The sequence below is a fragment of the Ascaphus truei genome, chromosome 13 (genome assembly GCF_040206685.1).
Source record: "Ascaphus truei isolate aAscTru1 chromosome 13, aAscTru1.hap1, whole genome shotgun sequence".
NCBI lineage: Eukaryota > Metazoa > Chordata > Amphibia > Anura > Ascaphidae > Ascaphus > Ascaphus truei.
This window is the reverse complement of record NC_134495.1, coordinates 2,922,524-2,945,898: the sequence shown is the minus strand read 5'-3', so window position 1 is coordinate 2,945,898 and position 23,375 is coordinate 2,922,524. Positions and strand designations below refer to the sequence as shown.

The following is a 23,375-nucleotide window of genomic DNA, read 5'->3' as shown; positions in this document are numbered from 1 at the left end:
TGTGTGCGCGTGTGTGTGTATTTGGGTACTGTGTTTGTGTTGGCAGGGCTGTGAGTGTTTGCGTGTGTGTGTATATGGGCACTGTGTTTGTGTTGGGGAGCTGGGCGTGTATTTGAACACTGTGTTTGTGTTGGCGGGGCTGTGTGTGTGCGTGTGTGTATTTACACTGTGTGTGTGTGTGTGTGTTTGTGTTGGAGGGACCTCAGTATCCCCGGTGCACCAGAGTCTTCCACAGTAAAGATGAAGAGAAAGAAAAGAGGTTCTCCGATCACCGTGGAAGCTGCAGACACATCCACAGATAACCCTGCGACATCAGAAGGGAGACGAGATGTCCTGCAGCCTAGAGTGGGTGGACGATTCATCCCGGCAATGGCGGAATCTCCAGAGGCCCGAGGCAGAAGTCGGTAAACCCTGAAGAACTGTCCGGTTCTGACAGTGAGAAACCCTCAAAAAACCATAGCAGGGAAGTGGAGCTGGAAACAAAATGGCGATCCCTTGACCAACCCTGAAGATGCAAACTGCCAGGCACTGTGATCTCCTCCGTGAACGATTGGAAAAGGAGATAGACGCCAACACCGAGCTACAGAGTGGTCTGCTCACACTCACACTCACTCACCTTTGACTGTGGGACTGTGATAAACATGGAGCGTCGCTTATGTACTGAGTTCAAAGACCTGACGACTGAGCTGAAGACGGCGACCGCTGTTATTACCGACATGGTCAAGAAACAGAGCCACTCTGATGTAGTTATTGATGATGGGAAGCAGAGGTGTGAGGAGGCTCAGAAGAAGGCTCTCAGTCTCAGTATAGAGCTTGAACTCTCAGTCTCAATACAGTGCTCTGGAAGTCTCTCAAAAGGCATTTTGCAGTCTCAGTGCAGAGCTGGAAGTCTCCCAGAAAGAGTTTCACAGTCTCAGAACTGGAGATCTCTAATATAAAGAGGTTCATACTCTCAACATAGAGCTGGATATCTTTCACCAGGAGATAAACAGTCTCAGGACAGAGTTGGAAATCTCTCAGAACGAGGTTCACACTCTCCACGTAGAGCTGGATGTCTCTCGCAAGGCGGTCAGTGGTCTCCGCACAGAACTGGTAATCTCTAAACGTGAATTTCACAGTCACTGTGCAGAACTGGGAGTTTCTCAGAGAGAGATTTACAGTCTCGGCACAAAGCTGGGTCTCTCAAAGAGGTTTGCAGTATCAGTACTGATCTTAAAGTCTCTCCGAATGAGTTACACGATCTCAACATAGAGCTAGAAGTCTCACGCCAGGAGAGCCAGAGTCTCAACACAGGTGTGCCTACGAAAAGGTCCTGAGTGTTATAGAGACTGTAAAAAGAGAGAAAAGAAACCTGACAGAGGAGGTTCATATCTGACCAAGTCAGTGAAGGAAATGAGAAGCTTCACAAAGAAAAGAAGGTGAAGAAAAAAATCCAACAAGAAAAGTTGGAAGTGCAGTTAGCACTGAAAGAAGCAGAGGGTGCTCTTCAGCAAGAAAAGAGCAAATCCCTATATCTTTAGTTCGAACACTCAGATCAGAGCCAACTCTAAAAGAAAGAAGAGAAGCATTCTAACACTTCACAAAAACTAGAGCTCTTATCCAAGGAAGGATGGAGAGAGAAAGGTATCTGTGCAATCGCTCTGCAGCGCTCGTCATACAAGCTGCCTATAGAGGAATGAAAGCCTTACCAGCTTTATCGCCAGAAAAAAGCAGCCTGCCTTCTCCAGTCAATATTGAGAATGCAACGACAAAGAAAGAAATATGAATATTTGAAGCAATGTCTAATTTTACTCCAGTCAAATGTTAGAAAGTGTCTGCGGCAAAGATGCTACAAAAACAATGAAGGAAGCTGTGTGATTCAATCCAGAGATAGGTCCTATATCAGAACCAAGCAAGCTGTGCATTGCTGTAAGCGTGTTCGCAATACCGTGCTACAACCGGCTTTCCACAAAATCCAGGAAAGAAGAACCCAATTAGGACAGAGAAGTACAATACAAACCCAGTCATGCTAGCGTGAGCACATGGCCCAAACCAGATTCCTCACGTTGAAAACAGCCGCTATATATGTATGCCTTAAGTTATATAGCGCCATTAATGTACATAGCGCTTCACAGCAGTAATACACATGACAATCATATAAATAACAAGTAATACAAATAACACATAATGGTAAGAAATGCCTCAGACATAAAAGTAACATTTAGGAAAAGGAATCCCTGTCCCGAAGAGCTTACAATCTAATTGGTAAAACATACAGAACACCTACAAGCTCATATTGAACCCCCAAAATACCCACAACATATATATAAGCATATAAGTTTCACAGAGGAGTGCTACTGAGCATGGCAATATATATATTTAAAACCAGAGACAGAACATAAAACACAGACAAAGCTCAGTGCACATCCAGAAAAACTTATATACGGTACAGTGCCTAAATATACATGTATAAATAACTAATAAATAAAATGGTCTTTTAGTTTAACATTTTGGCCAAATTGTTTACAGCCCTTGAGCCAACTGCACGGCAGACCACGTTCAAGGGTCCCTAACACTAATATAAATTCTTAATAACCTGTGTAATAACAGGAAGAATGATTTATAATAAATCTGTCAAAATTAGTTGCAAAAGTTCTAAGTCTGATTGAAGCTTTTATTAACCTGTACATTACCTGGAAAAGCACTCTGTAATAGATTTGTCACAATCACACTGTAAGCAGGCAAGCTCCCCTGAGAGTGGGAGATGCCATGGAGTGAGCTTTTAACCATTTAAATGTGGGAGGGAGGGAGCTTCAATTAGGTAGGAGGTTGCCACCCTCCAATCAGCTAAGACCAGCTGAACAAGAATTATAAAACATACAGGACACCTACAAGCTCATATTGAACCCCCAAAATACCCACAACATATATATAAGCATATAAGTTTCACAGAGGAGTGCTACTGAGCATGGCAATATATATATTTAAAACCATGCTCAGTAGCACTCCTCTGTGACAAATCTATTACAGAGTGCTTTTCCTGGTAATGTACAGGTTAATAAAAGCTTCAATCAGACTTAGAACTTTTGCAACTAATATTGACAGATTTATTATAAATCATTCTTCCTGGCAATGCACAGGTTATTAAGAATTTATATTAGTGTTTGGGACCCTTGAAACGTGGTCTGCCGTGCAGTTGGCTCAAGGGCTTACAACAATTTGGCCAAAATGTTAAACTAAAAGACCATTTTATTTCTTAGTTATTTATACATGTATATTTAGGCACTGTACCGTGTATAAGTTTTTCTGGATGTGCACTGAGCTTTGTCTGTGTTTTATGTTATGTCTTTGGTTTTAAATATATATATATTGCCATGCTCAGTAGCACTCCTCTGTGAAACTTATATGCTTATATATATGTTGTGGGTATTTTGGGGGTTCAATATGAGCTTGTAGGTGTTCTGTATGTTTTATAATTCTTGTTCAGCTGGTCTTAGCTGATTGGAGGGTGGCAACCTCCTATCTAATTGAAGCTCACTCCCTCCCACATTTAAATGGTTAAAAGCTCACTCCATGGCATCTCCCACTCTCAGGGGAACTTGCTTGCTTACAGTGTGATTGTGACAAATCTATTACAGAGTGCTTTTCCAGGTAATGTACAGGTTAATAAAAGCTTCAATCAGACTTAGAACTTTTGCAACTAATATTGACAGATTTATTATAAATCATTCTTCCTGGCAATGCACAGGTTATTAAGAATCTATATTAGTGTTAGGGACCCTTGAACGTGGTCTGCCGTGCAGTTGGCTCAAGGGCTTACAACAATTAGGCCAAAATGTTAAACTAAAAGACCATTTTATTTATTAGTTATTTATACATGTATATTTAGGCACTGTACCGTGTATAAGTTTTTCTGGATGTGCACTGAGCTTTGTCTGTGTTTTATGTTATGTCTCTGGTTTTAAATCTAATTGGTAGGTAGGAATAATGTACAGAGACAGTAAGAGGGCATTCTGGCAAGTGTGTCTGCAAGGGGCCAAGATTTATGTATCACGTGTATAGTATCAGCCACGGAGCTACTCATATGCTTCGTTAAGCAAGTGTGTTTTAAGGTGGGCCTTAAAGGTGGATAGAGAGGGTGCTAGTCGGGTATTGAGGGGAAGGGCATTCCAGAGGTGTGGGGCTATAAGGATTCATTCTTTGGCTATAATGAGACAGAACTGTATCTGTGATCATGCCCCTAAAGATGCCTACTCGTTTTTTCAAGGGAAAAAGGCACAAGATTACAAGTTTGCTAACTGCAAAAAAAGAGAACCCACGGGTAACAGTTAAGTGTGAGTAGAACTACAACAAAAGTGATGTACTGGAATTCAAGGATCATGAAAGAAACGCAAATGACCTCTCTACTGATATGGGGGACATGTTTTATGCAGATAAGCCCGTGATGGATACGAAATCTGTACACCGGAATCCCCTGCTACTGACGGAGCTTCCGACCACTTCTACTAGAGCAGAGATACCCCGACAGACATTACTGCAGATTTTCCCACACACTGAAGCAGCATGCAGAAATGAATGCATTGAGAAAGAAAGGCCCAAGACTATAAGTCTACCGACTGCCACAGAAAGATGCCACAGGAGAACTCCACCAAGGAGCTGCCCAAGATTAGTGATGCCGAGCCAGGCGTAGGAGCTCACCGTAGTGACAGGGAAGAGAAGACCCACAACGCGTGAAAAGGTTGCCAAGTGAGCAAAAGAAGACTTGGTCATATGGAAAAAAGAGCTTGAGCGAGAAGACCTCTGCAGAGGTGAAGAAGCTAAGCACATTATGGAAAGACTGTGCTTGGAAAAGTCCTCCATGAGCGACCAAAGGACGCTGATGTAAAGCGTCTACTGGAAGAGACCCTACTTGCATAGTTACATAGTAGATGAGGTTGAAAAAAGACATGCTTCCATCAAGTTCAACCTACACTAAACTTAGACAACAGATACGTTATCCTATATCTATACTTACTTATTGATCCAGAGGAAGGCAAACAAAAAACCCCAGAGTCATATCATCCAATGATATCTCATAAGGGGAAAAATAAATTCCTTCCTGACTCCAAGAATTGGCAATCGGATTAATCCCTGGATCAACATCCTTCCCATGTATACTTATTTGGTATATCCCTGTATACCTTTCCTTTCTAAAAAGATGTCCAACCTTTTGTTGAACAAATCTATTGTATCTGCCATCACAGTCTCCATGGGTAATGAATTCCACATTTTAACTGCCCTTACTGTAAAGAACCATTTCCTTTGTTGCTGGTGAAATTTCCTTTCCTCCAACCTTAAGGGATAACCCCGAGTCCTTTGTACTGCCCGTGGGAGGAATAGTTCTTTTGAAAGCTCCTTGTATTGTCCCCGAATATATTTGTATATAGTTATCATATCCCCTCTTAGATGCCTCTTTTCTAATGTAAATAAATCTAATTTAGCTAGCCTCTCCTCATAAGTTAGATTGTCCATCCCCTTTATTAATTTGGTGGCTCTTCTCTGCACTCTCTCTAGTTCCATAATTTCTTTTCTAAGGATTGGTGCCCAAAATTGTACTCCATACTCAAGGTGTGGTCTTACTAATGCTTTATAAAGGGGCATAATTATGTTTACTTCCCTTCCATCCATTGCCTGTTTAATGCAACATAAGATCTTGTATGCCTTTGCAGCTACTGCATGACTTTGGGCACTATTGCTAAGCCTGCTGTCTACAAGCACTCCTAAATCCTCATCCATCAAGGATTCCCCCAATATATCCCCATTTAATTTGTAAGTCGTCTGTTTATTCTTGCTTCCCAAATGCATAACCTTACATGTATCTGTATTAAACCTCATCTGCCATTTACCTGCCCAAGTTTCCAGTCTCTCCAAGTCCTTCTGGAGAGAAATTACATCCTGCTCTGATTCTATTACCTTACACAATATAGTGTCATCAGCAAAGATGGAGACTTTGCTCTCGATGCCAACCTCAATGTCATTATTAAAGTTACGTTAAAAAGCAGGGGTCCCAGGACCGATCCTTGAGGTACTCCACTCACGACTTTAGCCCAACCTGAAAAAGTTCCATTTATGACAACCCTCTTTTGTCTGTCCTTCAACCAGTTTTCAATCCAGGTGCATATATTATTACGGAGTCCAATTTGCATTATTTTGTACACCAACCTTTTGTGTGAAACCGTATCAAAAGCCTTTGCAAAATCTAAGTAGACCACATCGACTGCATTACCCTGGTCTAAATTCCTACTTACCTCCTCAAAGAAACAAATAAGGTTAGTTTGGCAAGATCTATCCTTCATAAATCCATGCTGACTATTACTAATAATTTTGTTTTCCACTAGGTATTCCTGAATATTATCCCGTATTAAACCTTCACGTAGTTTCCCCACTATTGAAGTCAGGCTTACAGGTCTGTAATTCCCCGGGTGTGATCTAGCTCCCTTTTTAAATATAGGCACCACATCTGCATTACGCCAATCTTGTGGTACTGAGCCTCTGGAAATGGAGTCCTTTACTTTTAAATGTAATGGTTTGGCTATTACTGAACTTAACTCCTTGAGAACTCTTGGAGAGGGAGTGGCTCAGTGAGTAACGACACTGACTGGCATTGAGTGTCAGTGAAGCAGGGGAACCTGGTTCAATTCCAGGTGTTGGCTCCCTGTGACCTTGGGCAAGTCACTTTATCTCCCTGTGCCTAAGGCACCAAAAACATAGATTGTAAGCTCCATGGGGCAGGGACTGTCTGTAAAGCGCTACGTAAAACTAGCAGCGCTATACAAGAACATATTATTATTATTATTATGTTTGCCATCGGGGCCAGGTGCCTTATTTACTTTCATTTTTTGAAGCTGTCTATGAACTTCTTCCTCAGTTAACCAATTGGTCATTAACATGGAGGTTGTGGCTTCCTCCTGTGGTGCTACTATTGAACTTGATTCTTCCCTGGTAAACACAGAGGCAAAGAATGTGTTTACTACCTCTGCTTTTTCCTTATCTCCAATAATCTGTCTGCCCATCTCACACTGAAAGGGTCCTATATTTTCTTTTCTCATTTTTTTTGTTATTAAGGTACTTACAGAACTTTTTAGGGTTGTTCTTACTTTCTATTGCAATCCTTTTTTCATTATCCATTTTTGCTAATTTAATTGCCCTTTTGCAATTTTTGTTACATTCCTTATAATTCTGATACGATGTCTCCGTCTCTTCTGACTTAAAGAATCTAAACGCCTTCCTCTTCTTGTCCATTTCCTCCCCTACCTGTTTATTTAGCCACATTGGTTTTGACTTATTTCTTTTATACTTATTACCCAAGGGTATACACTGATACATGTGCTTTTCTAACAATGTTTTAAAGACTGCCCAATTATCTTCTACATTTTTCTCTGCAAAAACATCATCCCATTGTATTACTTGTAGATTATGTACTTATGTGCACAAGTGACTCCAATCCCAGTTTAACTGTGGGCTCCTCACCCTCCAGCCATTCTCTCTCGACCTTGGGTTAGGGCTCAAGAGAGTGGATGGACTGGCTTCTGTCGTGGCGAGCCCTAGCTACCCACACACAGGGGGGGAGTGTAACAGGGTGGATCACGATAGGTAGTGAGACAGGGAAACATGCTTGCATAATCTAATATACCACTGAGCAGGTTAATTCAAAAGCAGAGTGCCTTCATCCATCTCCTCACCTGCCTCATTAGGCCTTTAAAAGCTTGACAGCTGTCTCAGGCTCTCTGATCCAGGGAGGTACTCACCCTGGACCTCTCTGGAGATCGCCCAGCACCCAACACCGTGAACTTTATCACCCCCTACCTCACCCATGAGCCAAAGGTAAAAACTTGCATGTTACCAAGTTTGATACACTTGTTGTTAGTAAGGGGCTTAGCCCCCTCCCCCCCCCCCAACCTGTGCTCAGGGACTGTGCTGTCTAGACAGAATTCCCCATAGGAGACATGTTGTTTTTTCTCCTTGTTTTGCTGGTGAAAGCTTTTTTATGTTTTGAAAGGTGTGGCGAATCAAACCCCTTTTTTCAATTTCCCCCCCAAAGTCTCCTGTACTTAAAACCTCTGCACACATCTCCTGCAGAGGGACAGTGTGTGTGTGTGTGTGTATGTGTGTATGTGTGTGTGTATTTTGGCACTGTGTTTCTGTTGGAGGGGCTGTGTTTGTATGTATTTGGGCACTGTGTTTGTGTTAGAGGGGCTGTGTGTATATTTGGGCGCTGTGTGTGTGTTGGGGGGTGTATGTGTGTGCTGGAGGTTTGTGTGTGTATTTGGGCAATGTGTGTTTGTATGGGAGGAGCTGTGTGTGTATGTTTGGGCACTGTGTTTGTGTTGGAGGGGCTGTGTGTGTATGTTGGAGGGTTGTGTGTGTGTATGTTTGGGCACTGTGTGATTGTGTTGGAGGGGCTGTGTGTGTGTATTTGGCAGTGTGTGTGTATGTTGGAGGGTTGTGTGTGTATTTGGGCACTGTGTTTGTACTGAAGGGGCTGTGTGTGTATATTTAGGCAGTGTGTGTGTGTGTGTAATTGGGGTGTGTGTGTGTGTGTGTGTGTGTGTGTGTGTGTGTGTGTGTGTGTGTGTGTGTGTGTGTGTGTGTGTGTTTGGGCACTGTATTTGTGTTGGATTGGGGAGGGTACGCGCCCCACCCACTGGAATGTTAATGAGCCAGGGGGTCACAAAGAAAAGATCTTTTTGTTCACAGACGCATCAGATTCAACCTCACCCACTCCAGCGTACATCTGCGTTGCCCCGAAGGCGCACAGCCTTTGGCGCAGCCGAAGGGCAGCCAAAGGGCGTGAGCCGTTTGCTGATGTTAGTTGATGTTAAAGCTGCTCTATTTCTATCTGAAACACATAAGCCCTTTATCCCCTGCACCCAATTTCCCTACTCTATCTGTGCATGAAATGCCTGTGTGTGACTGTATAACCCTGTTCTTTTAATGTAACCATGTATTGTTATAACTCTGTGCCCGGGACATGCGTGAAAACGAGAGGTAACGCTCAATTTATTACCTCCTGGTAACACGTTTTTATAAATAAATATCACGTGTTTTGTGATATAATAATTATGTTTTCTTTTCTTTAGCAAATTACAAAGCACTGTTCTCAATCTGAACTGTAATTCCCCTATCCTCCCCCCTTCCTGTAATGCTAATGTACCTAGCATGGCACACTTTGATCACTTGTTCTGTTATATGCACATCATCGAAATCACACCTGTGATGTCACCCCGCATGCCTTTGCCCTCCTGCATGTGCCTTGCGTGTGCAGGTGCTGCTACGCCTGCACTCTCCCTGGTACTGTATGTGTATCTGTGTTTGGGTGCTCACATGCCCCGTCTCTGCTTTGTTACCTCCATGACTTCCTTGCGGATGTTGACGATCCGGAACCAATGTATGAGCTGCGGGAACCCCTCCAGCTCGGCGTTGCGTTCCTGCAGGGCCACCTTCCTCTTGCAGGACAGCTGGCGGCTCACGTACTTCACCAGCTTGCTCTGGAAGGAAACAGACATATAATCAGCGACAAGTGACTGCTGGAAAGTATTCCTCCGAACGTCTACCCGTAGTACCTGCAAGACATTGGCACCAGTACTGCTTGGTTTGCTTAGAGGTGCTCAGGTGCAGTTCGCCCTAAACCTATTTCTTTTACCTTCCTCCTCCTTTTTTATTTTTTTACGTGAATGGGAAGCAGGGGGTCCCCCGACCCAAACCCCCACCCCCTGCTTCCTGAGATACTTACAGCTTAAGGTAGTGTCAGAGACTTGTAGAAGAGGAGGGAGCCCCACGCCCCCTAGTGGCGCAACTCAGAAGGTACTGGTATCATATAGCTGCGTATAGCCGGTGAATGAAATCCACAATCAGTGCAGCTGCCAGTCATAATGTCCCCGCCGACACTTAGACCTTGAAACGTCACAGTAATCTGGCAATACCCAATAGCCTCTAACTGGAGGTAGATCTTATATGAGTAGCCAAAATAAATCCTTATAGGAAAACTCACTGTTTTTTGCCGGTGGGCGCCTGGCAGCCTATTGGCGTTTATAGCTGGCCATTTTGGATACTCTGTGATTATGTTTGTGTATTAACAACATGTATCTCGACTATATCTATTGAATTCTTTAGTCACTAGTCTAGATTTCACAGCTTACCCCTTTTGGTTTATGTTACTTTAAATTAGTCACCCTTTTCCCCCTGCTTCTGCGGATTTGTTTAGGTTTGTTTCTATAAGTTCATGACACCTGGAGGAGTTTACCTTCCACCAGGTGTATGAGATTAAGTGTTCACTGAGCTCCTATTGGCTACTCCGCAGGGCAGGCTGGGTATTTTAAGCTGGTCTGTATGTGATTTGTACTCTTTGATAAAGCGCGGTTAGCCGTGCGAAACGCGTCAGAGTGTGTCAATGTTGCTTTCCATGCCATTAAAGCTTTTGTAGTGATTTGAGTGGTCCCGGTCTGTTACTTCCTCATTGGGCAGATGCTCCGCCTCACCTTTTCTCGTAAGGTAGTGTCAGTACTGTCTCCTTCAGCGGAAACAAAATGGCGGTTTAAATCACCGCGTGACGAGGGCCAATAGGCCCTACTTCTTGTTGACCTGCGTGATATGTGGGATATATAAACCAGTGTCTCCGGTTCCTTTCCCGGTAAGGATCTTTGGAACCAGCCTACCATTAAACGCCATACAATACATGACCACAAAAGGAAACCAGACCAATAAACAACAAAACCTTCAGTAACATCTCAAAGTTTCAACAAACAAATAAAGAAGAAAAGACTGATTATTTTGTTTCAAAATTAGATTCCTTGGCACGACAAACTAAAGCCCAAATCCACAAGAGGGTAACAAGCTTTATTACAACATACTGTATAATTGGGAGACATAGAGAGGACATTTGCTATCACAACATGGGGTTTCTGTAAACAACTCTACTAAAAAATGTAAGCGTTTATACATAGAGAGAGGAATCTGGGATATTTAAAGGGCAGACAGGAAACCTTCTTGATGGATATCCTTTTAGATAGAAATACCCCATAGTGTTTAAGACGGTTAGGTTTTATTTTTGGTTTTATCTGAATCATAGTTTGATGTAACAAAATGCACTTGGACTAAATACAGGGATGTTATTGTATGCACGCTGCACTGCAGGATAGTGGATCATTTTGTAAGGGTACTATTATGTGCAGGAAGGAAAGTGACATTATGCATTAATGATAGTCTAATAACTTTGGAATATTGAATGAAGACTTTGTTACTTGTTATGTAAAATGAAAAAATTCTAACTCAAAATATATTTGGGGGAAAAAAAGGTGATTCCCTAAAAACATTAACTACTTGGGATGGACAAAACGGTGCTCTAACTTATGGAAGCAGGTGATGGATATAATTGGGTCTATGCTTTCAGAGGAGATAAGAAAATAGATTAGTGTCTGCTGTCAATGTCTGTGTTTCTATGCTAGCAATAGTAAGACCGTCACCGCTGCTACATGGTTACAGCATTTCTTTACCACGTGTCATTTGCTGCTGCTTATTACATGGCAAATTCACAATGATTTGTTTCCACCTGCAGTGTTCAGCACTGATCACAGCTGACATGGAAAACTGTTGCTTTTAACTCTCTCCACAAGGTGGTGCTGTGGTACCTACTGGAGCAGCATCTCACGCTGCAGGTTACTAACTTACTACAACTTGAGAAGAGACTTTGGGAGGGGTATTATAGGGATGCGATTGTGTGTTGCCTTTCTCCAATCTGCCATACAACTACAATTGTATCAAATGGGAGATGAGGACTGTGAGCTGAGAGGGTCAGTCAGCTGCAAATAAAACCCTTGGCGGCGTAGTGTGTGGCTAGCAGAAATTAGATTCATAGCAGGAAAACATTGTTGACAAAGCTCAAGTTGTGTCGTCCGAGGCGTAAAAGTAATCCACATTTACACACAAAAAAAGAATCCTTTAAAATCTACTGGGTCTTTTTCCAAAGGTCCAAAATGCATACTGCATCGTTACCCAGTTATCGCCCACTGTAGGAATCAACAATAAATTAATGATTACGGCTTATTATTATTATTATTATTAAGGGCACAATTGGTTTTCATTGTTTTCCAAATGCGTGAGATCCCATGTATTAGTAAACCTAAGAACAAACCGCAGCCATACATTCTCTGTGTTAAAGACTCTGATCTTTTGTTTTACAATTGTGGGGTCATTTGGTTCGAATCCCAGCGTCAGGTCCCCTTCTGACATTGGCCAAGTAACTTTATCTCCCTGTGTCTCAAGCACCAAAAATGAGCTCTTTGTAGTGTCTGCAAAATGATATCTTATCCTCTGCTGTTCTACATATGGGTCAGATAGTGATTCACCCACTGGCACAGAAGAGGCAGCTGCTCTTCATTTAAGAACCTCTCGTGCACGCCAGGTACGGTTAAGGACACTTTAACCCAGGGGTGGGCAACTCCAGTCCTCAAGGGCCACCAACAGGTCAAGTTTTCAGAATATCCCTGCTTCAGCACAGGTGACGCAGTCAAAAAGTGAGCCAGTGATTGGCCCACCTCTGCTGAAGCAGGGATATCCTGAAAACCTGACCCGTTGAGGGGGTTTGAGGACTGGGTTGCCCACGCCTGCTTTAACACGTTGTGTGCAGATGTGTGGGACAGTTTGCATGTTACAGGGGAAAGTGGTATAAAACACACACACGTTCCGAGCATGCATGCGGCCCAATATTTCATCGACTTGACTCGTTTTTATTTTTTCTGCAGCTTGTTGCGTTTTTATTCTCTTCACTTTACAATTGTTCCCCCAAAGGAGGCCCAGAAGTGACACGATGCGCGGGAAATGCGCGTCAGCAGGCGGTCCCTTGGGTTTTGTGTGTTAGCAAGGATCCCTATTGTGTTCTGGTTTGTTATTTCATACAATGTTGTTTGTTTGTTATGTACCATGTAACTCTTACGCTGCCGACAGTACAAATGTGTAGTCCAACTACTATGTCAAAATGTATTTTGTTCTTACAACTTGAACGCCAAGATCGACTTGTCGCATAAAGAACCAACAGATCACTTGTCAGTTCGGCTCTTACCCTTAAAGCTGGAGACCAAGCTATATCCTACATGTGTTTTTTTAATAAATCACTTCTGTACAATGAGAAAATACTTGTAGCATTTTTTTTTTTTTTACATTAATGTATTATAATGTAACAAGCATTTTTTGATCTTCCCCACAGAACTTTGCATCTTTGGTCCTCTTCTGCTGCACTGGCAGCCATTTACTGAACCCCTGAGCAGAATCATCACCGATGGATCACAGGAGAACGGATCGATCGGCAACTTAGCTAATTACTTATCATTGTGTGGATTGTATTGATGCACATATTAAAGGGAATTTTTTTTATTTCTTTTTTTAAGCCTCCATATATAAAACCAGGAAACGCACTGAACAAGTCAGCACCAGAAACCTGCGCTGACCTGCAATAAAACTGCTGAACGCAACAGGAGCCGGTGTGGAATAGAAATAGCATCAGATGTAGCCCCCGCACGATTCACTATACTTTACCAGGAAGCACCGTGGTTTGCCGCGGCTTTATTGCAGCAATGATGCGGGTCACCGTTGCCCGTTTGTGGCGCCCTTATGCATAACTGCCATCTATTTTATTGTGCGCTTATTTATTTACCATGCGTTGTTATTTCAGAACTCTTTACTTCTTGAACATTTGGATAATTTGGAGTTAAGGGGTGCAGAATGAAAAGGAGGGGGGAGGAACATGGAGAGGTTAAAGGAGATTGATTATCAGCGGTCGTCATGAATACCGGGAAAAGAGGGAAAAAAGAAAATAGTTTATAAGGACAAATATGTGGAATACAAATCATGCTGTACACCAGGGGTGCGCAAACTGGGGGTTGACATTTCTGGGTGGTGCGCAAACTGGGGGGGGTGACATTTCTGGGGGGTGCGCAAACTGGGGGGTGACATTTCTGGGGGTGCGCAAACTGGGGGGGGTGACATTTCTGGGGGGTGCGCAAACTGGGGGGTGACATTTCTGGGGGGTGCGCAAACTGGGGGGTGACATTTCTGGGCGGTGCGCAAACTGGGGGGGTGACATTTCTGGGGGGTGCGCAAACTGGGGGGGTGACATTTCTGGGGGGTGCGCAAACTGGGGGGGTGACATTTCTGGGGGGTGCGCAAACTGGGGGGGTGACATTTCTGGGGGGCGCGGGCGTTGCAGAGGTTCTGCGCTCTTCCCCAAGGCATTTAAATTAAAAGCCGGGGGACAAAGCGAGGCCTCTGCAACCTCTACTTACCGAGGTTCAGCCGGTTACAGGACGCGTGACCATGGCAACGTGGCATCATGGGACATCACGGTTGCCACAGTAATGTGACATCAAATGATGCCACGGGTCACGTGACACAACCCCGCGGCATTATTTGACGCCGCACTGAGGTGAGGGGGAGCGTGCAGAATGGTGGACAGCAGGCGGGGGGGCGCAGCAAGAAAAGTTTGCGCGCCCTGCTGTACACAACACTTCAGTAAATTGGTTTGAACTTGCAGACCTTATTGTGAGTTGCATCAAATAAACGGGAACGCTCTGGAGCATAACGACCCTTATTCTGTATCCTGCGGCAGCGTCGCTCCGGTGCTATCGCACAGAAAACCCACTGAGGTCAGAGTTACTAACAGGCAAGCGGAAAAAAGCACAAAACCAGGACTGGATCCTTATCACACTGCTGACCTGGAATTAGTTTGATGGTATACAATGCATGCAATACCCTCTTCAAACTTAGTAAGAGATCCTGTAGTCATATTGGGGGTTATCAAAGTCTTCTGCAAAACCAGGGCAAATATTGTGTGCCAGGTGTATCAAGGAAAATCATTCACATTGAAATCAATGGGATTCTCTTCTTTGACAAATCTCATGCATTTTATTTATAAAATGTTTTACCAGGAAGTAATACATTGAGAGTTACCTCTCGCTCTCACGTATGTCCTGGGGCATTAATTTAGTCCCAGTTCTGCCGCCGGGAGACTGGGATAGATGTCTTCCATCGTGAACTGCAAAATAGCGAATGAGCTGCAGTTGGTTTAGAAACGATGGACTGAATCACCTATCGTCACTTACAGACATGCAGACAGCTCAGAAAATATTCCCCCTTATAAACTGCTTTTAGTTTCAGTTTTAGTTTTCCACCATAATAATAATAATAATAATAATTGTTTGTTCTTGTATAGCGCTGCTAGTTTTACATAGCGCTTTACAGAGACATTTTGCAGGCACAGGTCCCTGCCCCGTGGAGCTTACAATCTATGTTTTTGGTGCATGAGGCACAGGGAGATAAAGTGACTTGCCCAAGGTCACACGGAACCGACACCGGGAATTAAACCAGGCTCCCCTGCTCCAAACTCAGTGCTAGAGTCAGTGTATTTTACTCACTGAGCCGCTCCTCCCATGATCACATATCATTATTTATTTTGTAAGAAATGCATAATAAGTCAGTTCAAATCACTGCCGCATTATTACCGATACAGAATAAACCCCTTCGGACCATATTTACATAGCGGTGCTTATGGCCCAATCACCGGAATTGGCTGTAAAATGTCTTACTGCTTAGCAAACGTAAGCCAGCTTCTGAAAAGTGTATCTGGGCACACGTCAAACGTTTGTTTTTTCATTTCCAATTATGCCTGCATCATATATAAGAAAGTAGCTAAACATTCTTCTTCATGCATTGCTCATTATAACACTGAGAGATTTGTGATCTAAACAGAACCAATACAAACTGCAATGGGTCCTCTGTCCCGAATATTATGTACTGACAAATCAGTTTTCCGTGTGCCCCCCTCCCAAGTAGAATGTGCGTTAAAATCGTTCTCCGAGTTGATTGTGACGTAAATGCTGAAAATTCTGTGTATATTGTTAGCACAGAATTAAATTGCTGTGTATTGAACACAAATGTCTTTGATGCAGCGCTGGTGTTTCATTTTATGGGCTAACAAAATGGATTCTTTTCACAGTACGCCTCTTAGCAATACTATTACAATAATCAGTTATATTTACAGTACTAACTAGTTATCGTTACAAAAATATACATATTTCTGTTTCAGTTTAACTTGTATCAATCATGTATTCAACATGACACAATGTATCAAAATTATTTCCACCAACAACTCTGCTCGTATGAATGAAGTCACATAACAACCATCACACAAACCACGCACATCTTATGAAGGTTTGTCATTTTTAGCACTAAGATTTTGACGCACAATAAAAACTGAAATCTGATTTTAGTACATCAGCCCTATTGGGTTTAAATTCTGTAACTGCCTGTCTCGGAGGTACCGCACAAGTGCACACAGACACAATCCCCCGGGAGCCTTTCACTCCGCAACCTCCTCCATCAACTGATTAGGCTACTATATAATTTCACAAAGCAGCACACACAAGGGACCCCAGCAATTCATTCAATCCCGCTAATAATCCTGCCAGGATAGAAGTTTGGTAACTGGAGAGAGACGGATCCTTTGCCGTGTGTACACGATGCAGCATTATTTTTACAGAGTGTCTTAGCATTATACAGTACGTATGAGCTATTGTAAAAGGCATCACGTGCACCAGGTCTCTTCAACTAGTTCTCCCAAGGATGAGAAAACATGTAGGAGAAATGGGCCCCAAGCTTATTGTAATGTCATTTTAAGTACATATAAAGACGTAAAAAAAACTATATTCCAACATTTTGCCAGCCTTTAGAACATCTGTACCATATATATTTGCATTATCGTAATGTACAAGTGAGTGTCAGTGTGAAAACCTGCACTTAGCTGCCTAAGCAACTACTGTAGTATGAAATTAGCAGGAGCAGAGACTATAGGTCACATCCCAGCCCCACGCGAGGCGCCAGGTGAAGGGTCCTGGTGTTAGTTACCACATTGCCCAATACTCAAGGGACAGCTGTAGCCAATGTTACTTTAACATTGGGGATGATTTAAGGCAGCGGTGCGCAAACTGGGGGACGCGGAGAGAGGGGAACCGCCGGCAGGGGGCGCAGGGAAAAAAGTTTGCGCCCCCCTGATTTAAGGCATCAATCACTATCACTTTGGAAAATAATATCAAGGTCCCTATTCATTAAACCTGTTTTTAATGTGACTCGTACCTTTGTTATTCAATGTGTGGCCCTCCAGATATTATTATTTGCCGGATTGTTGGGGACAGAAGAAAATGACTTGCATTTCCAAAATAGCTAATTAACGCTTAAAGTAACAATGCTACTTATTTGTAGATTTTGAACAATGTTTACGTCGCCATTGTTTATAGTCAGGGAAAGCCGTGGTTTCCCACAGACGCCTATGTGAGATTAACTCATATGTTAGTATTTTACCCCCTCAGCCTATTCTGCTCTTTCGTCTTTTTAATGCTTTTCTAGTGTTAAAAAAAGATGATCTTCTATAGGAGATGTCTCACTCCCCCTCCCCCCACTGCTCTCCTCCCTCCCCACACTGCTCTCCTCCCTCCCCCCACTGCTCTCCTCCCTCCCCCCACTGATCTCCCCCCCACTGCTCTCCTCCCTCCCCCCACTGCTCTCCCCCCCACTGCTCTCCTCCCTCCCCCCACTGCTCTCCTCCCTCCCTCCACTGCTCTCCCCCCTCCCCCCACTGCTCTCCTCCCTCCCCCCACTGCTCTCCTCCCCACTGCTCTCCTCCCCACTGCTCTCCTCCCTCCCCCCACTGCTCTCCTCCCTCCCCCCACTGCTCTCCTCCCTCCCCCCACTGCTCTCCCCCCCACTGCTCTCCTCCCTCCCCCCACTGCTCTCCCCCCCACTGCTCTCCTCCCTCCCCCACTGCTCTCCTCCCTCCCTCCACTGCTCTCCCCCCTCCCCCCACTGCTCTCCTCCCCACTGCTCTCCTCCCTCCCCCCACTGCTCTCCTCCCCACTGCTCTCCTCCCCACTGCTCTCCTCCCCACTGCTCTCCTCCCCACTGCTCTCCTCCCCACTGCTCTCCTCCCTCCCCCTCCCATGTGTGTGTCTCCCCCCCCTCGCTCAGCCTGTGGGTCCCAGTGAAAGGCCGGGGAAGGTCTGTACAAACAGAAAGGAGATGAGTGGAAAACAGCAGATGTCAGGGCGGAGAATTACCCCCCAGGCGCGCGCGGGTTAAGTGATGCTGCAGTTGAAGCAATGGAAGTTATTGTACGCTTCTGTTCCCCGGCAATAGACCAGGAAATTGGGCTCAGCCGGTCCTGATTGTGCACCCCACACGCCTTACACACTGTAACAGCAGGGCTACTTACCCGCCCTATTGCTGGTGTGTGTCACTGCATGATAAGACACTGAAAGCCCCTGTTATATGCGGCGCTGGTCAGGGGGGGTTCACAACTAAGCGGCATTCTGCCCGCTCTCAGACCCCCCGACCCGTCCGACACGCAAAGGGTTAAACACGCCTGCAACTATCACACACTGAGGCCACGCTGATTGGACGGTACAATAAAAAAACAACAATAATAATAATAAAAAGAAGAATAAATATTTATGCTGTGATATTAGAAACAGGGGGATGTTTTCTGAAAAGCCTTTAACCCTTTGAGTGCCGGAGGGATCGTGTGTTACCCGAGTGGCCCCTCCGGCACAGTGCGGTCATGTGACCGCGTCCAATAGCGGTAACATGACTGTGGCGGCCATTTTGGCGGAAATGGAAGGGGAGGGTTTCTCCTCCTCTGTTTCCTTACAGGCCAGACCGTGCCCGGTGCTCTGTGGGAACACACCGCCGCCCTGGGCATGTGGCAGTCACTACATCCTGGGGCATCCAAAGGGTTAAAAAGAAAAAGTGTTCTGGGAGAGATAACACATACATGAGATACTCTGCACCCACCTAGAACCATCGTACCTGCAGTCACTCTGCATACATGGCAATATGCTGCAGGAATGTAAGTGGTTAGTTACCCGTGCTGCGGCGGAAAGATCACCTCAAAGGGGACCAGCAAAGAGCCTCACGCTTACAGCAAGGGCATCCAGCAAAGAAAAGGGGTATTATGGGGATATTTGGGGGCAGTTATCCCACAGAGATATGGACTTGTCACACACCAGGGGGGAACGTATAGGGGGGAACGTATAGGGGGGGAATGTATAGGGGGGAATGTATAGGGGGGAATGTATAGGGGGAAAGCATAAATGGAAAGTGCTAATAAAAGTTTGTTTTGATGCATTGCTCCTTTTTGTGCTCGCGAATTGTATCAAACGTTTCTTACATATGACGCAAATTGTTGGCCAGAAAAGTTTAAATCAGCAAAACGTGAATCTTATGGGATTTTTTTTTTAAATAAATCAGTTCTGTTGTATGAGAAAAAACTTAGTGCATTTTTTTTAAAATTCAACTCTCAGTGACATGTTGTAATAATTTTAAAGCATCCTTTGATTTCTATAGCAGGTTTTATCCCACCTCCCCACAGTGCAAGATCTTTGCAACACTTTCCTGTTTGTGATAATTTGTTGACAAATTTCAAAGCAGTTTGAGCTGCAAACTGTAACAATAGATGTTACCTTAGTAATATAAGGATACATTGTAGTTGCTGAGTTACACTGACTGAAGGATATTGATTGAAACGGAAAAGCAGCCATTATGTTAGTCACACAATCAGGATTTTCACACATTTATAACAGGAGCACCAAAACGATTGCCAGCTTCGGTAAGCATGTAGCATTATACATTGTTACATGCTTTACATATACAGATAAGAAAAAAAGGGAGGAATGTATTATTGCTGCTTTAAGCCGCCTCAGACCTGGCGCATTGTTTTGACGCAAATACATGATACAAAAGTGACATGCGAATACGCAGAGTTTGCTACATCTCATTATAATCTGTGTGTCATGTAACTCGTCCCTAACTCCTCCTATTGTCACTTCTCAAAACACAAGGTGACGAAAAATGGTGCAAAACTTGGAGCAAATGACCTAGATACATTGATGGAAAGAGATGCAAGTTGAAAATGACGCAATGTGTGTCAATGTTGCCCCAAATTTGCTGAGAAACATCTCCCCCAAAGACTCTTAATTGGCGATTTCACAAAGAGTACAGAATACTTACAATCGCTGATTCACTAAACTCTGATGAGCGCTATCTGATCCTAATCTGTTACCTGCTATACACTTGTATGGCAGTTACATTGGAGCTTTGATACCTGTTATCGGAGCTTACTAAACTGCCCCAAATATCCTCCACAGCACGATTACAGAGAAGTGCTGGGACTTTCTGATTTCAAGCAGCCGTTCATGCCGATCAAGGTTTTATTTTCGCATATTTATTTTAAAAGATCTCATCTTGCCCTTTCAAGGGGTGTTTTTAAAAAAAAATTTAAACCCAATGCTTTGTCCAGAAGATATGAGCCGTCCAAGAGGTCAAAATAGATGTCTCTCCAGAGTCCAGTGCGGAACGATATTACCATAGAAACTTCAGATGCTAAAAATTACAATTATTTTGAACACAAAAAAAACCTAAGAGGGGAAAATAGAGCACGGGGGTAAGATGCTGCCTGATATGAGTTACATTCGGACAGGACCCGGCGTTACTGAGAGGGGTAAGATGCTGCATGATATGCTAGGCAGGGCGCTGCGGGTGCTAGGCAGGGCGCTGCGGGTGCTAGGCAGGGCGCTGCGGGTGCTAGGCAGGGCGCTGCGGGTGCTAGGCAGGGCGCTGCGCGTGCTAGGCAGGGCGCTGCGGGTGCTAGGCAGGGCGCTGCGGGTGCTAGGCAGGGCGCTGCGGGTGCTAGGCAGGGCGCTGCGCGTGCTAGGCAGGGCGCTGCGGGTGCTAGGCAGGGCGCTGCGGGTGCTAGGCAGGGCGCTGCGCGTGCTAGGCAGGGCGCTGCGCGTGCTAGGCAGGGCGCTGCGGGTGCTAGGCAGGGCGCTGCGGGTGCTAGGCAGGGCGCTGCGCGTGCTAGGCAGGGCGCTGCGCGTGCTAGGCAGGGCGCTGCGGGTGCTAGGCAGGGCGCTGCGCGTGCTAGGCAGGGCGCTGCGGGTGCTAGGCAGGGCGCTGCGGGTGCTAGGCAGGGCGCTGCGGGTGCTAGGCAGGGCGCTGCGGGTGCTAGGCAGGGCGCTGCGGGTGCTAGGCAGGGCGTTGCGGGTGCTAGGCAGGGCGCTGCGGGTGCTAGGCAGGGCGCTGCGGGTGCTAGGCAGGACGCTGCGGGTGCTAGGCAGGGCGCTGCGGGTGCTAGGCAGGGCGCTGCGCGTGCTAGGCAGGGCGCTGCGGGTGCTAGGCAGGGCGCTGCGCGTGCTAGGCAGGGCGCTGCGGGTGCTAGGCAGGGCGCTGCGGGTGCTAGGCAGGGCGCTGCGGGTGCTAGGCAGGGCGCTGCGCGTGCTAGGCAGGGCGATGCGCGTGCTAGGCAGGACGCTGCGGGTGCTAGGCAGGGCGCGGCGGGTGCTAGGCAGGGCGATGCGCGTGCTAGGCAGGACGCTGCGGGTGCTAGGCAGGGCGCTGCGGGTGCTAGGCAGGGCGCTGCGGGTGCTAGGCAGGGCGCTGCGGGTGCTAGGCAGGACGCTGCGGGTGCTAGGCAGGGCGCTGCGGGTGCTAGGCAGGGCGCTGCGCGTGCTAGGCAGGGCGCTGCGGGTGCTAGGCAGGACGCTGCGGGTGCTAGGCAGGACGCTGCGCGTGCTAGGCAGGGCGCTGCGGGTGCTAGTTTCAAGAGAGAACACTACCATTGGCCGCCAGGGGTTGGTGACGAACGAGCGCGCACGTCGCGAAGTGCGCAGTGTGAACGGGGTTTTACTTTAATTAGCGTCAGTTATTGACAACATGTATCACACTACAGTGGATTTACTACCTATAAATGTATAACTGTGCCTTTCTCGTTTAGTCACAATGTAGGCCTTCTATATCTATGTTACCCAAGCACTTTGCTTTTAATATAGACCATGTGGCAACTTCTAACTGCATTTTGCTTCTGAAAATGATTCTCGTCGTGCCTTAGATCATACATATTTGATAACTTATGTCTGAGAAACAGACCTATGCCGCCCTAAAAGCTTTCATTGTTGTAGATCAGGTGAGATGCCACGTCTACCCAACAATTTGTTTTTCCTTTTATTTTTGATGACCTAAATATATTTGATTTCCTATATTTTTATATTTGTCTTACTGAAAATGTGAAGGTTTAATAAGTGCACTTTACGTTGGGACATACTTTCTCAAATACATTTTAAACATTTGGTGTGGGAAATCATACGCTAGCTTTGCTGGGCCTGTTTAGACAGACTACAACATTTTATTTTGATTCACACGTTTTGTATTGGATGCTGATAGCACTTTATATAACCCGCATGTAGGATTTTTGTCCTGTTGCAGAACCGTGCGGTTTCCAGGTGGTCACTGATCACCTTTGAGATGTTCATTCAGTTTATGTTGTGAAATGCATTTGGTAGATTTATGAACCTGAATGACTGGTCTTCCTGAGCATGTTATCTCCAAGGCTTCAGTCAACTGAAGAATTCATATCAACCAATACAGCTTCAAAACCTAGATTATCATCTCAGGGTGATGAGGCGTCAGGATGGTAACCCACGGTTAACTGGAGAAATGGCATTGATCATGTAAACAAGCAAAGACGAATGAGTGATTAAGGTATAAGAGTAAGGTCATTAGACAGTATTGAGAGAGATGGCTATGTGCCCTGTTCAATCACAGTAGAGACTATATCATCCCATGGGGACAAAACTCCCTTCTGAGTCACTCGGCTTTAAAATCGTCCCTTGTCCCAATATTCTTGTTTTTCTTAACATGCTCTAAAAAACAAAGACCCCCAGGACAATTGAGAAGGGGGGACATGACTGGAGGGCAAGGTCCCTTTAAGAGAATAGGGTTAATGGGTGATGAGTGAATTAAGAAAGGCAAGTGAGGGTAGGGGGATGGGAGTTAGCTAGGGAGTAAAAAGAGGACCAGGTTAGGGCAGCAGAAGCTGGAAGTTCCCGCCTGGAACTGGTGGGGTAGGATTTATTGAGGTAGGATGTGAAGGATATATTTGTCACAGGTAGCAGTGGTGGGTTTCAGCAGGTTGCACCTGGGCTGAATACAGCATGGATTTGTGGGTTTATATTACATCGTTACACAGTTACATAGTAGATGAGGTTGAAAAAAGATATACAGATGCAGTGGCCGTTATTGGAACATTTCACGCGTTCTATACCTCAGAATACCCATGTCATGGCGCGTCATTGCCGCGTGTTGTATACCTCGGAATACCCATGTCAGGGCGCGTCATTACCGCGTGTTGTATACCTGGGAATACCCATGTCATGGCGCGTCATTACCGCGTGTTGTATACCTGGATATACCCATGTCATGGCACGTCATTACCGTGTGTTATATACCTGGGAATACCCATGTCATGGCGTGTCATTACCGCGTGT

General features: G+C 45.2%; 1 protein-coding gene across 2 annotated transcripts in view; it reads right to left on the bottom strand.

Annotated features, from left to right (window-relative positions):
• Nucleotides 1–23,375, bottom strand: part of KSR2 (kinase suppressor of ras 2) — a 329,003-nt gene that overhangs the window by 265,999 nt on the left and 39,629 nt on the right. For both annotated transcript variants that reach the window (XM_075568096.1, XM_075568097.1), the window contains exon 2: nucleotides 9,366–9,506. In XM_075568096.1, the coding sequence (XP_075424211.1) occupies nucleotides 9,366–9,506 (141 nt within the window). The remainder of the gene's footprint in view (nucleotides 1–9,365; nucleotides 9,507–23,375) is intronic.